Source organism: Poecilia mexicana, unplaced genomic scaffold (assembly GCF_051168715.1).
Source record: "Poecilia mexicana isolate PSO_F unplaced genomic scaffold, ASM5116871v1 scaffold_6, whole genome shotgun sequence".
In the NCBI taxonomy this organism is placed as follows: Eukaryota; Metazoa; Chordata; class Actinopteri; order Cyprinodontiformes; family Poeciliidae; genus Poecilia; species Poecilia mexicana.
This window is the reverse complement of record NW_028263375.1, coordinates 27,956,911-27,971,238: the sequence shown is the minus strand read 5'-3', so window position 1 is coordinate 27,971,238 and position 14,328 is coordinate 27,956,911. Positions and strand designations below refer to the sequence as shown.

At 41.3% G+C, this 14,328-nt stretch overlaps 1 protein-coding gene across 1 annotated transcript; it reads left to right on the top strand.

Annotated features, from left to right (window-relative positions):
- Nucleotides 1-38: 38 nt before the first annotated feature.
- Nucleotides 39-13,050, top strand: snx1a (sorting nexin 1a). Its single transcript, XM_014995819.2, has 15 exons — nt 39-449; nt 5,473-6,256; nt 6,353-6,492; nt 6,639-6,714; nt 6,802-6,845; nt 7,620-7,761; nt 8,073-8,151; nt 8,264-8,339; nt 8,500-8,613; nt 9,407-9,500; nt 9,588-9,793; nt 9,870-10,013; nt 10,166-10,246; nt 10,341-10,412; nt 11,362-13,050. Exons 1-15 carry the CDS (start codon nt 321-323, stop codon nt 11,410-11,412), a joined length of 2,232 nt encoding a protein of 743 aa, XP_014851305.1. The 5' UTR covers nt 39-320; the 3' UTR covers nt 11,413-13,050.
- The last annotated feature ends 1,278 nt before the right edge of the window (nt 13,051-14,328 follow it).

Sequence of the window (14,328 nt, the reverse complement as noted above, 5' to 3'; positions counted from 1 at the left end):
GCGGCTTGGCTAACGCTGAAGCTAATAACCTGCCCGAGCAGAAGAAGAAGAAGGAGGAGGAGGACCAGGAAGTAAAAGGCAGCGGCGGTTTACACGTCCTGAGCGCCGTGTCTCTGCTCCTCCTGCTCGGTGTGGCTAATCGACAGACAGCGGGCTGAAGTAGAAGCACAGCCGGGGAGTGTGACGGTGCTCTGGCCTCGGTGTTAGCGGCTAACTCTCGGGCGACACGCAAACAAATAAGCGCTTCGAGGACGCAGAGGAGGTAGCGTTACCTCCACTTCGGGGTAAAAACAGGAAAAAAAGAGAGACAGCGAGCGAAGATGGCGACCAGCTCAGAGCGCAGTCCTCCTCCGTTCCCGGATTCTGAGGACCAAGATGCTCTGGACTCCGAGGAAGTCAGAGGCCGAGAAAGCGACGAGGACGACGGGGAAGAACTTTTCTTGAGCGCGGTATGTTTCCTTGGAGCTGACGCTCGTTGCGATAAGGCTAGCTGATATCAACAGGGAGGTAACCACGGGGAGCTAACAGGGCAGGTTTTCAGGAAAAGTTTTAGTCGATGCTGACCAACATTTATCTACTCATTCCTTCTGGAAACATTAAAGTTAACACGCATCACTCTCTGCTGATATTAAACTCGTAGCTGTCGCGGTAATTTCATTTTAATACACGGTGCAGGAGCTCAGCCTTCAGTTTGTAGTTGCATGAAGTTAAAAACGGCTACTTCTTCCTAAAAGTTACATATTATCCGTGATTTGAACAGCGTGCTAACTCACGCTAAACTTCCTGTGTGGTTATTGATATGTGGCTTTTTTTTAAGTTGAAAGTATTCACAGCTACTTCCACTATCCAAAGTGAACTTGGAGTAAACTTGACTTTCGGGTGTGCGGTTTTACCCGTGCGTGGAAAAAGTTAGCAGTCTGAACAGACTGTGCTTCTCCGTCTGATGTTTTTCAGAAACTTTTGTTTCCATATTTGTAGGTTAAATTCAGTTTGCAAGGTAGGATTGTAAAACTGGCTTATGCTTCCTCCTGTCATGTGAGGACGCTGCGGTCACATGGTCAGAACCCGGATGTTTTCAGTCAAAGTTCAGAGGAAAATCTGGAAAGTTGCTGCAAGTGATTTTTTTCCCTCTCTTTTTCCTTTCTCTCCCCTCCCAGAGTTTGACTCATCGTTGCAGGGAGGACATCAGTCAGCATTTTTGGATGTTTCAGTTAGCAGAAATCCTGTTTGTACACGGAGACAATCTATCCTAGGCTAAGCAGGCATTAGATGGAAACATCCGCGTGGTTGAACGATTTAATCAGCGTTTCTTAAGAGGAGAATTATTTGCAACTACACCCAGTTTTCCAGGAGCACTTACTGCGGTTTCTTTCTTTCTTTTATTTCCTGTCAGCAGCTGCCCAAACTGTCTCTGACATTTCGCAAAAAACCGAACATCGACTTAAAAGTAGTGGGGGGACTCGATTAAAAGTTGTAATCGAGTTAATTGCATAGTCTGTAACTTATCAAAATTAATCACATTTTAATCAAAAACCATGCATTGATAGAAATAAACTTTCAATTCAAAAACCCATTTTGCTGCTTAATTATAGAATAGACACATGAGCTCAACAACAAAAAATATTTTGTGTTTACAAGGTTTCTCCCACAAAACTTGCTAAGCCCGGTGGCCCCAACCACAGCTTGATAGTTCATCCAGCAGCCCATTGTGTTTTTGAGTAAAAAAATGTTTAAAGTTGACAGAAAATGTGAAAATATCACTTGATAATTATGTGTTATTGGAAGAACACCAATCTGAACACCAATTATAAAGTCTTAAAAATGCAAACATGTAAAAAAAAAAAAACAACTTAAATCAATAAGTACCTCTGATCATTCATGGAGTATCTTTAGAAATATGGTCTGTGGTTGCATTGGGGACGTCTCTCCTTGTCCAACACTTCAGCATTGAGATGCTAGAATGGCTTCACTGATAGGCTAGCTCCTTTTAGCACAACTTGAACACTGCAGTAGTCTTTTCCAAAGTCCCATAATAAAGTTTTTGAAGCTGAAATTAATCTCCAGTGGGTCAAGAGAAGTAAATTTGTTGTCCATTACTGGTTTTAGCGAATGTCATTTGTACGCCAGATTTACAGGCGTACCAGAAACGCATGATTACAAGGTTATTTTACTGTAGCCACAAACATTTGTATGTTTTATTGGGATGAGTCATTACATCGTAGAACCAACTTTCACTGATTCCAGCTGCCTTTTTATGGTACGCCTCTACCAGCTTTACACAGACTGAAACCCTTTTGCTCATTTTTCTTTGCAAAGCATCTCGGGCTGAGATTGGATAAATATCAGTTTACAAGTCTTCCAATGTAGATTTACTGTCTGAACTTTGACTGAAAAAATGTGTCATGCGATTGTGTTCTGACACTTTTATGTTGACGCTGCTAAATAAAATCCAGTAAAACCAATGGCCTTCAAAAGTCACCAAATTCATCACTGGAGTCCAACACATCCTCAGTATGAACACGCCTGATCTGTAGAGGCACGCAACAGTTCAGACATGAAGTTGTGGAGTAATTTAAAGCAGGATAGTTTATGAAATATTATCTCAACTTCAAACCTGAAGTGAAGCCTTTTAAGCTAGGGTTTTCTCCTAGTTTGTTTTTTTTTGGTTTGTTTTCTGTGAAAAGATTGAAATTGGGTCATTCAGACTTCCAAGAAAAAATCGGGTATAGGCAAACAAAATCTGATTTGTGTCGCATTTGTCCACTCCAAGAACTTGGCTTTAGCGTAGCATTACTTCAACATAAATGTATACAAGTAAAAAGTATCCATCCAAGAAATCACTCACGTAGGACTAAAATGGTATTTGGTTAAAAAAAAGAAGTGTACTGAAGATACTGTGAAAATAACACCTGATTTAACATTTAAATCTGACGTAACCAGACAGGCAAAAATGTAAAGTTATGTAATAAATTTCTTAAAATGCAGTCCTAAATTACTTTTTGCCAAAAGTGAAATTTGACTTAGGGCAAATTTCACTTATTTCACTTGTGATTTGCAAATTTAGGTATTTTAAAGTAAAAAAAAAAAAAAAATCTAAAAATCTAAATCAGATTTTTTTTCAGCATAAAACACATGAAACCATTACTTCCAGTAGGTAATGTATATGTGTAAGAACAGGGTAAAAGTAGACTCAGTAACAATATCTACTGTAGCTTCACTTGGCCTCCAAATGCTTCAGCAAATGGAAAGTAATATTAGAGCAACACGCCTTGTGTGAAAACAAGACGTTCATATAATGTGTGTGTGCGTGCATGCGTGCGTTTGTAATGCCCTGTGGGGACGATTTTCCTGACGCATACTATGTTGTGGGGACCAATTGCTCCTTGTGGGGACCGGAGCCTGGTCCTCACAAGGGAAAACCCTGTTTTTGGGTCGGGGGTCAGATTTAGGGCAAGGTATGAATTGAGTTTTGGTTAGGGTTAGGTATGTGATGGATAGGGTTAGGAAAAGAGTAAAGGTAAAGGTAAGGTTTAGGCTGTAAAAATGAATGGAAGTCAATGGAAAGTCCCCACAAAGATAGCTTCGCAAATGTGTGTGTGTCATTTTTGCTGAAATGAAGCTTATTCTTCTGTCAGTGAAGTTACTCACAGTGTTGAGAAAAGCCAGAGCTTTAAGTCAAGGGACTCCATTTGCAGGTTATGTAGATTTTAGAGGTGTGCCGATTGATCGGTCACCGATCATAATCGGGCCGATTTTCGTGAAAAAGTGCATGATCGGTGATCGGCGATCATTGACTCTTGTTGCCGATACCGATCACCTGCATCTCATTCCAGCCTGCCTGTGCAGCTGGTCTCCTCTTTCCTTCACTCTGCGCAAACGCGCAGCAACAAATCCTAAGCGATGTGTAACTATAACGCACTGAGTGAATGGGGAAGTTTGCGTGTTGCGGCGGATTGAAGCAGGTCAAAATGCATCAACACAACGAAGCTAATACGACATAAAAACAGTGCCATACTTGACGGAGATTGGCTACATCGAGGCTCACTGCAGTAAAAATGACATACGGAGCGATCAGATGGCAGGTAAAGCAGCGCACAGCTACAAACACTCACCCGGATTAGCATGACGGTCAGAAAGCTAAACAAATAACCTGCAAAATTATTTAAGTCTTCGAGCTGCGATGTCAGACGCTGGTTCTGCTCTCCTGTTGAACCGCTGCTACGCTACAGGTAGTAATATTTCACAGACGGAGCGCCGCTTCTGCTCCACCTGGTAGTGACTCTCACACCGAACCTGCTTAAAGCTGCAGCATCTAACTTAAAAAAAAAAAAATTTGATCGGCCCTCATGGGTGATTGGTATCTGTATCGGGAGGAAAAAACCTGATCGGCACATCTCTAGTAGATTTAGTGTCCCAGTAAAAGTAATGATGAAAATGTGCATGTTGCACTTTAAAAGATGAAAGTTCAATGCATAATTTTTCCTTTCTACAATTATGCTCCACTTTGTGCTGTTCTGTCCCATTAAAAATACATTCTTATGCAGTGAATAAATTATTAAAGCATGAAGGGTGGAATGTGCTGAATATTGCTTTTTTCATTCTAAATTGATTTTTAGAGTAAATTATGAAGAAATGATGATAATAATAATGCCTAGGATTGGGTCATATGGCTTTAAAAAAATCTGGTATTTTTTCAGACTAGATTTGATTATCATTTTTTTGCTTATTTTTTTCTTTTTTAAAAGAAATTACAAATGACAGCAAATATTTTCAAAAAGTGGTTTTTATTTCAATCATCTCTTCTTTGAGTTGTACAACACAGCATCAGGGCCAGACTACGAGACATTTTGTTCATATTAGCAAAGTAAAGACAATTTTATCAGAAAAAGTCTTAAAATTACCAAAAAAGGTCATTTTTAATAAAAAAAAAAAGATTTGATAATCATGAGGATGTGATGTGACCAGCACAGTCCGTTTTTCTTCGTTATTGAAACAATCATGTGAACATTGTGTCCAAGTCCTGCTACTACTGATGATTTGTTGCTGATGTGTGGAAAGATTGTGTTGTATCTTTCCACTCAGCTGATGTAGCCTTGGTGTTGCGGCTACATCAGTGTTGGCCGTAAAACTGATGTATAACATCACAGCATGCTCAGGACATTTTTTTTTAAATGTCTTTTTTCATTATTATCTTTTTGTGCAGGAGTTCAAGTAATATAACTCTGTTGTCATAACTAAATAGTAAAAAAATCAACCATCGTAATGCTTCATAGTGGAGTTGATCTGGATTCAACATCGAAATAAATAGAAGCCATAAAACACACACTTAAAACAAGATGGCGGTCCTCGTCATGCCGGCGTCACTCTAACGTATGGAAACTTAATGACTGGAGGAAAAAAATCCAGACTTTCCAAAACCAATGACTTTATAAACTTGATTAATGGTTAACGATGCCTCTCCTTTGTCTCCAGACCAATACGCCCATGGCCAAAGAGGAGAGCCCATCAGCACCTGCCGGTCTGCTTGTTGACCTCCTGAGTGACCCTTTGATTGAGCCCCTCAGCAGCTCAATGAACAAACCCTCCTCTGAGCTTTTTGAGGGCCTGACAAATGACACAGCCGTCACAGCGGGGAAGCCTTCGGTCGAGGCCTCGGATGAGTTTGTTGACATTCTGGGAAGTGAAGCTGCAGCACAAAGAGAGGAAGTGGATGTTACAGTGGAAGCAGCGGCGGGGGATAAGGGTGGAACAAGCCGTGGCGCAACAGATTTACTCGCCGATGGAGAAACGAGAAGTGCCCCTGAACAGGAAGCGACTTCTGCCGCTCCAGTCATGGACCTCGGCGGCTTGCAGCAGCCACCTGCTAGTGCAAAGGTCACCGACCCGCTGGAGGACCTCCTGAGCGATCCGCCGGCCACCGCCGCCTCTGACGCCCACAAACCCGGCGGCGCGGTGGTCGACCTCTTCGACGACGAGGGAAGCGACATTTTCACCGGAGCCCCATCTAGCAAACCTGCCAAGCAGCCTCAGAAGAGCCTCTTCGGTGAAGCGGACGAGGACCTGTTCGGCGAGCCGCTGGGCGCCGTCTCAAAGAAAGCCACCAGTAAGGAGCAGAAGGAGAAATCCGCCCCGGCTTCAGCTGGAGAACCCGCTCACATCTTCACTGAGGAGGCGGTCGGCACGGTGCCAAACGCCAGACCGGTCAGCTCCAAAACCAACGGAATCCCTCCCGAAGAGGACTCTGATATATTTGCAGGTGGGCAGACTGTTCACTTTTTATTTTTCCCGGTAAATGTGTAGAGATCAAACTTCAGCCTCGTTTTTTCGTCTGCTTTCTCTCTTTGTCCGACAGAAGCCACAGTGGAGCTTTCCCTGGACAGTCCGAGGAGCGAGAGAAGGAAAGAGGCGACAACCAAACCGCCTGCTTCTGCCTCCACCTCCGTCTCAGCCGCCGCCAGCCTCACCAAGCCACAGTCGGCCGCTGTGGAAGAGGTACACACAACCTTTATTTACTTAAAGTCCTACAAATCTTCCAAATGGATGACAAATCCATTTGGACTCTTCTTGGCTCTACTTCCTGTTGGAGGAAGAAGCAGCTGGGACAAGGTTTCACTCTTCTTGTCTATAATTTGTTTCAGCTGGAAGAAGAGGAGGAAGAGGAACTTGAAGATAAGTTTGACATCTATGTCTCCGTTAAAGACCCTGAGAAAATAGGTGAGGAGCATTTCTTTCTTTCAACAAAGCTCGACAAATCCTCTGATTTAGCAGACAGTTTGATTTTTTTTTCTTGTTTTCTTCTAGGGGACGGCATGAACGCCTACATGGCTTATAAAGTATCAACACAGGTATGAAATGAGCTGTGGTGGACACTGCTAGCTAACAAGCTAGCTGCGCTAACCCTAAAGTGATAATCATAAATATTAGTTTTGCTAATGCTAAAGCGCTACAGCAATACAGTATTTAGTGAAAGCTAAACCATGTTGTCAATGAGACGACATGTTACGTTGCCCTCTTCTGGTTCAAATTTGTTATTGCACACCCATCTCAACAGTTAGAAAGTGATGCATAGAGTTGTTGAGCTTTGCTAACTCTTGTTAATTTTGCCTAATTCACCACAGCAGGGTTTTGGTCAGAAAGCACGCAGGACATCAGGAGATTTTAAACTGTTTAACTGTTGCATTCTGGGTAGAGATTAAACATTTTGTGAGAAGAAACACAGCTTCTGCATAGACAGTGCTCACCCACTTCAAAATAAGAGCGTGAATATAAGCATATAACTACTTGAACAATTCTTAAGAGTTGATAATTAATGTTGAACTTTATTCAGTTGAAACTTAAGTAAATTAGTGCTTTAGAAATTATGTGGAAAAATTCATTTGGGGTAAGAAAAGTGCTCTAAATGTTTTCAAAGTTAGCTAAAATGCTAACTCAAAACATTAGCTCTGCCGATTAGCGCAAGTGTGGTTGTCAGTGAAAACATGAACCAAAAGCCTGTGGATTTGACGTGAAAGTTTCTTTTTAAATCTAAGGAGATTATACTAGTACAAGAGAGGAAAACGCTTGATAAACTGTTATAGAAACAGATTTCTACATTGATGTATTTTTCTTTCTTTCTCCAGACCTCTCTGCCAATGTTCCGCAGCAAAACGTTTACTGTGAGGCGACGCTTCAGTGACTTCCTTGGCCTCTACGAGAAGCTCTCTGAAAAACACGGGCCGAACGGATTGATTGTTCCTCCACCGCCAGAAAAAAACCTCCTAGGTAGCGTTAACTCTAACGATATTGCTCTGTGTTCAGGTCTACGGTTCAGAGATGATTTTATTGGCATTTGATGCGACTGACCAGCAGCGTAGTGCGTACTTGTGAAGTGAGCACAAATCGATACGATCACAATTTTACGAAAACACCAATTACAATGAAAATGGGATGCGTTTTTGCATTCATTGCAAATGTGTAGAATGGATTAAAAATGTTCTGATTTCTCTGGTTTTCTGCTGAGTTTGGTCACATCGACATGTCGTGGCTGTAACAGTGGGACGGATGGAGGTGTGAATACTTGTTTTCTGGTTCAGGAATGACAAAGATGAAGGTGGGAAAGGAAGATTCGTCATCTGCAGACTTTCTTGAGAGGAGAAGAGGAGCTTTGGAAAGGTATGACTGCATGGACGGATGTTAATATTTAATATTTTATCAGGACTTTTTTTTTTTTTTTTTTTTTTGAATTTGCAAATTTGAAGAAAGTTGAGTTTTCTGGTTTCCACAGGTATCTCCAGAGAGTAGTGACTCACCCAATGCTGCTGCAGGATCCTGATGTCAGAGAGTTTCTGGAGAAAGAGGAAGTAAGCAGCATCTTTAGTGTTTTTTCCAGTCTGGTTCCTTTTTTTTTTTTCTTTAAGTTAATATTGAAAGATCAGGACAGAGATTTGTTTTCCTCCCTTTTAGCTCAGAACGTTCTTTATCCGTCTCGGGCTTTGATGAAGTTGTGACTTGTTTTCTCAGCTGCCCAGAGCCGTCAGCACCCAGGCGCTGAGCGGCGCCGGCTTCCTTAAGATGCTCACCAAGGCAACAGATGCCGTCAGTAAAATGACCATCAAGATGAACGAGTCGGATGTGGTGAGTTCGAGTCGCAAACGTTCACTTCTGATCCAGACCCGTTTTGTTTTCCTCTCCTCCTTTAATGCTTTAGTGAGCAAATCCCATCAGGTTCACTTTAAGGTACAAACTAAGGAGTCATGAACAAAATGAAGAGCCAACAGTTGTTAAATAGTTTGATATTCATTTTTTAAACTCAAATGCTTTAGCAGGTAAAGATAAAACATTTTTTTCTTCTCAATATTTGAACATGATGTGGTTTAAAGACGGGATTCATTTTCTTTGCCAGCTTAAAATCAGTTTCCTACTAGCCGATATTAATCTTCAGCTACGGCCAATAAGCTGTTTTTAAAGGTGTGAGTCTGTATCCATCAAACACCACATGGCCACATGGTGACATTTATGTTTCGGAAAGGGAAACAAGATGGAAATGAACATCAGACGTTAATATCGGCCCGGTTTCACTTACTGGACTGATACTGATATTTTTTAAAAAGTGATACCGATGTTTATGCTGATATATTGAGTTATAAGATCTTATATGAAAGTTCATAATCAAGAATAATACGGACAACCATGAACATCCTCTTTATGAAACTGTCTTTAGTCAGAGGCTTCTTCCAATTCACTGTAATACAGACTGCTACAGGAGATCCTTCCTGCTTATAACCATCCCTACCTACAGTAACTCTTTGAAGAATCCTGAATTAATGTGATTCACAGCAACATTTAAAGTCCCTTAGGGGTCAATAAAGTATTTTTGAATTGGGAAAAGTGTTAAAACCCTGTGGTGTTTTTGGGTTTTTTCCTGCAGTGGTTTGAGGAGAAGCTGCAGGAGGTTGAGTCTGCAGATCAGCAGTTCAGGAAGCTCCACGCTCTGGTCGAGTCGCTCGTGGTTCACAGAAAAGGTAAAGTTTTATTTTGTTGTTGTTTTTTCAAGTCTCTCTGATTCCAGAGCATAACCATAACTCGGTCATGTGGTTTCCCGCCTCCAGAGCTGTCCCTGAACACGGCGAGCTTCGCCAAGAGCGCGGCCATGCTGGGCAGTGCCGAGGACAACACGGCGCTGTCCCGCGCCCTGTCGCAGCTGGCTGAGGTGGAGGACAAAATGGAGCAGCTCCACCAGGACCAGGCCGCCAACGACACCTTCAGCTTCGCCGAGATGATCGCAGACTTTATCCGCCTGCTGGGCGCAGTCAGGGTACGCCAGGAAACCCGTCACGGTACGAAACGCTGGTGAGAGGTGACTGTGACTGATGGCGTCTGCCGCCTCGCAGGGCACGTTCGACCAGCGGATGAAGGCGTGGCAGCGCTGGCAGGACGCGCAGGCCATGCTGCAGAAGAAGAGGGAGCTGGAGGCCAAGCTGCTGTGGGCCAACAAGCCGGACAAGCTGCAGCTGGCCAAGGAGGAGATTGCCGAGGTAACGCCCACGGGACCCTAACACTAAAAAATGTTCCAGAAATTAAATCTAATTAAGATGGATTTATCGCCCAGCCCTACATCCTGGTTATCATTTTGAATTTGTTGAGTATTACTGTGTATCAGACTCCATTTGTTGTCGTTTTTCCTCAGTGGGAGGCCAAAGTGACTCAGTACGAGAGAGACTTTGAGAGAGTTTCTGCAACTGTGCGCAAGGAAGTCGTCCGCTTCGAGGTCTGACTCTTCTGTCTTTCCAAACTCTCCGAGCCGATCGGTTAAACACAAATAATCTTTTTTTTTTTTTTTTTTTTTTTTTCATCACTAACAGAAAGAAAAGACCAAGAATTTCAAGAGACAGATAATCGTGTACCTGGAGTCCCTGCTTCAGTCCCAGCAGCAGGTGAGTCTGTCGCTCATCACCGCCATGATTTCTGAATTCAGTTTGGACTCGAGAATTAATTTTATTAAGAATAGTTTAAATGCAATTGTTTCTTTTAATGAAAAAAGGGGGCAAAATTACACCTACAGCTTAAAATACATTTGTAAACTACTGCTAATATTTATTTGTCCTTTCAACCTAAACCACTCCAATTTTGTAGCCAAATTTGAACACACTTCCAATTTAGATCTTTCACAGTGAGAAGAGAAAACAATAATAAATTCACACCAGTTTATACGTTTAAACAAGATGGAGCAGCTCCACCAGGACCAGGCCGCCAACAACACCTTCAGCTTCGCTGAGATGATCTCAAATTAAGGCCTCAAAATGTCTTTAAAAAGTTATCATGTCTTTATTGCAGACACTTAGGAGGGTCCGTTTAAAAATAAGTTTGCTTTAAATTAAACGCGTCTTAAATCTACTTGTGGCAGGTCTATTTATTGATGTCTTTTCTGTCAGGCAAAAGTTTGAGTTCTTTCCAGATATCTTTAGGCTACCGCTAACTAGCTGCTATTAGCCAGCTTGCTATTTTGGCGTCTATCATGGGTCCAATTTATCGCCTGTTAGTTGGACAACATTAATTTTCACCACTAGCTGACTTCTGTTGCTAACTCACATGATTCTAGCTGTATACTGTGGAAAATGAAGCAAAATTTTAAGCTTGGCACTCTAAGCGTTAAGCAGACGACAAAAGTTTCTGCTTTTCTTGATTGTCATACACCCTATATTTGGTCTTAAATTTAATTCAAGCTGGTCTTAAAAAGTCTTAAATTTCACTTGCTAAAACCTGCAGATGCCCTGACACAATCATCATACCAACATGGGGAAAAAATTTTATTAAAATCCCAAGTATGGGTTATGAATGTGCACCATTAAAATGCACCTACTGATGCGTTTGTTTTTTTTCCAGCTGATCAAGTACTGGGAGGCATTCCTGCCTGAAGCGAAAGCCATTGCCTAACGGCCGGCCCTCTGACCGACAAACAGGCTGCCTTCTTTATACACTTTACCTCCTTTTGCCTTTAAAGCAAGAAAACAAATGTGTGTTGAAAAGGGAGATACAATCAACATTTTTTTTTAATACAATCATCCTTAACATATAGCTCTGTATTCTATTGTATTAATAACTGTATATTTTCATTTATCCTTCCACTATTTTCTTACTAGAGCAAAGAGTATAAAGATGAAAAGTTTAGCCTGGTGATTTGTCAGTAGCGCCCTCTGCGGGTGATGAGGAGCTCCTTCCAGTCTGAAGCTGAAGGTGGCCAAGAGTCTCACCCTGCTTCTCGCTTGTAATAATGACTCAAAAAAAAAAAAAAAAGGGATTAAATAACTTTTCTGAGCACTTCTAGACGCTGGATTAACTTCCTCGAGTTGTAGCCGGTGTATTTTTCTTCACAGGTTGAAGTAGTGGGGAGGGGAATGAAACGGGTTACACGTCATGTTTGTGGGTTTGATGTTTTCCGATGGGATTTAAGTCATGCAAAACCATGTGTCTGTGCCTTTTTACTTGGAAATGATGCTAGATTGAGAGAATTTTGTACACAGATGTGAGCCGAGCAGAGGCTTTGTTGCACTTGGTTTAAAAAGAGACTGTCCTGATGTTTTTTCCTGAATGGAAACTTGCAGAGTATATGTGGAACAGGCGAGCATGTTTGGGCCTGTTTCTCACGTCAGAGTTCATGATCGACTCTTAAAAAAACAGCCAGTCAGATGCATCAGCTGAACGCTGCCAGGATTTTTTTTTTTTTTTTTTTTTTTTTTTTTGTCTGAAGTTGTTTTTTTTTCTCTGCTGATGGTGAAACATCTCGGCTCGGTTCTGCTTCTTGCTCTTTCTTTCACACCAAATGGGCTGCTCCCACCTGTCACTGTCATCAAACTGAAGTTTCTCTGATGGAAACATGATCAAGATGCATCTAATTTTATCCCCCCCCCCAACACACACACACACACACACACACACGTTACTTTAAATTCAGTCATGTGCTGCTTCAGGTTCAATTAACACTCGGTCATATTTGCAGAAGTAATTTTTCCAGAGGTTTGAGTCGCGTCTGTTTGCATCATCAGAGCATTGATGGAAAGTTTTTTTTTTCCGTCTTTGTGGCAAACTCATAGAGAAGCAGGGCTTGAACCAAAGAATGTTGAATATTTTTTCTGAATGAATCACGAGTTATTTAGCATTACCGTGGAAAAAGAACAGGCGATCGTTTTGGGTAAATTATTCAACAAGAATGAAGGAGTAAAAAATCAAGATTGTCTTAAAGCGTACATCTGAAGCGTTACCTGGACCGCATCACTGCCGTACAGAGGCAAATCTTCCACCTGGTTCCTGCACTAACGTCTCGGTTCTTCACTAAACTTCATCACCGTTTTCGCATGGAAGATCCTGTAATGTCCTGAGATTTCTTTGATTTATTTCTTTTCTTCTTCTTTAGACCATAACTGTTTTGTTTTTTTTAAACATGTTTTCTACACCACATTACTAAAATTGTCTGTATGGCCTCTCACTATTGTAATGTTGGGACATACACTGTGTCATAGATTCCTTAAAAAAACAAATCAATAAAAGTTGCACTGTTTACTCTTGAAGATTTCATAGAGGTTTCTGTTTTGACTGTTTATTCCCCCTCTCCCCATTGTTGTTTTGCATAAACCAGTTTTTACTTTAATGTTAATGGATATTTTTTGTATTTTCTGTCAAAAGCTACATTTGTTAATGATTTTGTCAAAGCAATAAAAGGAGTTAAAATCTTTTATAGGTACTGTACATCTTACAAATGAAATAACAGCTATGAATAGTTTTCTGAATGTCTGTTCTGATGCAGAGCACTAAAAAAAAGACTTGAATTAAAAAGAAAAAAGTTCGGATGCTAAGCACACGCCCCGAGGAAGACCAGGTGTTAAATTTTTCAGGCTCAAATAATCTTAATGCATAGAGCTGCTAGTTATTGTGTTAGAGAGGCAGAACATTTATAGTGAAAGCCTGTAATCTGAAAGAGACAAAAGGTTAGCATAGCATTTTAATCTTGCATAACTTTAGTGCTAAGGCTACAAAAACACTGCCAGGACATTTTATTTTATGACAGAATCTGCTGAAAGCAATAAAAATGCTTTTGTGTGTGTGTAAAAGCATTTTCATGAACAAGCCAAGAAATTTATTTTTAAACAATGCTAAAAAAATCCCTCAATGTGCTGAAAAAGACGGTTTTTGGCGGTTTTTTCTAAGAACCGCTGCTGTGTCATGTCTACGTCATGACACAGCAGCCTTCAATTTTACTGACATCTTTGGGTTAAAGTTAGTTGCAGTTTTATAATCTCACGAAAAAATTGTTGCAGCTCACCTCATGTTTGTTCTCCTTATATGGTCATTTTAGATCCTCTTCCACCGTTGTCTGCCTCCAGGTATCTATTCACTGCTGACTGTAGATTCCGTATTTGCAATTTTGTATCGTGATTTTATGTCATTTCCTGTCTTAAAAACAACAGACCACATCTGAGTTTCTTTTATTTTAGGTTTCATTTCAGCCCCCCTTCCCCAGGAGAGGTCGCGTGAACCCGCGTCACCTGCGCGCGGTCCCGCAAGGAGTCGAGTGGTACAGTGGAGCACACGCTTCATACGCCGTCCACTAGGGGGCGTACTGACACCGTGTGTACTTTTAGGGTTATATTTATTTCGTGGTTTTAGGAGGGCTATTATTATGACTAATAATTAGCTTTTTTATTTATTTATTTTAACGTAATATTACTTTATTAACATTTTCGAGCGTGAGAAATGTGCCGCCATTTTTATGTTCCAGAGAAACAGTTAGTCATGAATTACTCACCCGAGGACCTAGCCTCCTAAAACTGACTGCTGGTTATTATACCCTGTAGT

What these genes read in the sequence shown, in the direction of transcription:
- snx1a (XM_014995819.2), top strand. Translation starts at nt 321, where the DNA reads ATGGCGACCAGCTCAGAGCGCAGTCCTCCTCCGTTCCCGGATTCTGAG. An exon ending in GGACTCTGATATATTTGCAG is followed by an intron (nt 6,257 to 6,352) that starts GTGGGCAGACTG and finishes TTTGTCCGACAG; the next exon opens with AAGCCACAGTGGAGCTTTCC. An exon ending in GCTCGTGGTTCACAGAAAAG is followed by an intron (nt 9,501 to 9,587) that starts GTAAAGTTTTAT and finishes TCCCGCCTCCAG; the next exon opens with AGCTGTCCCTGAACACGGCG.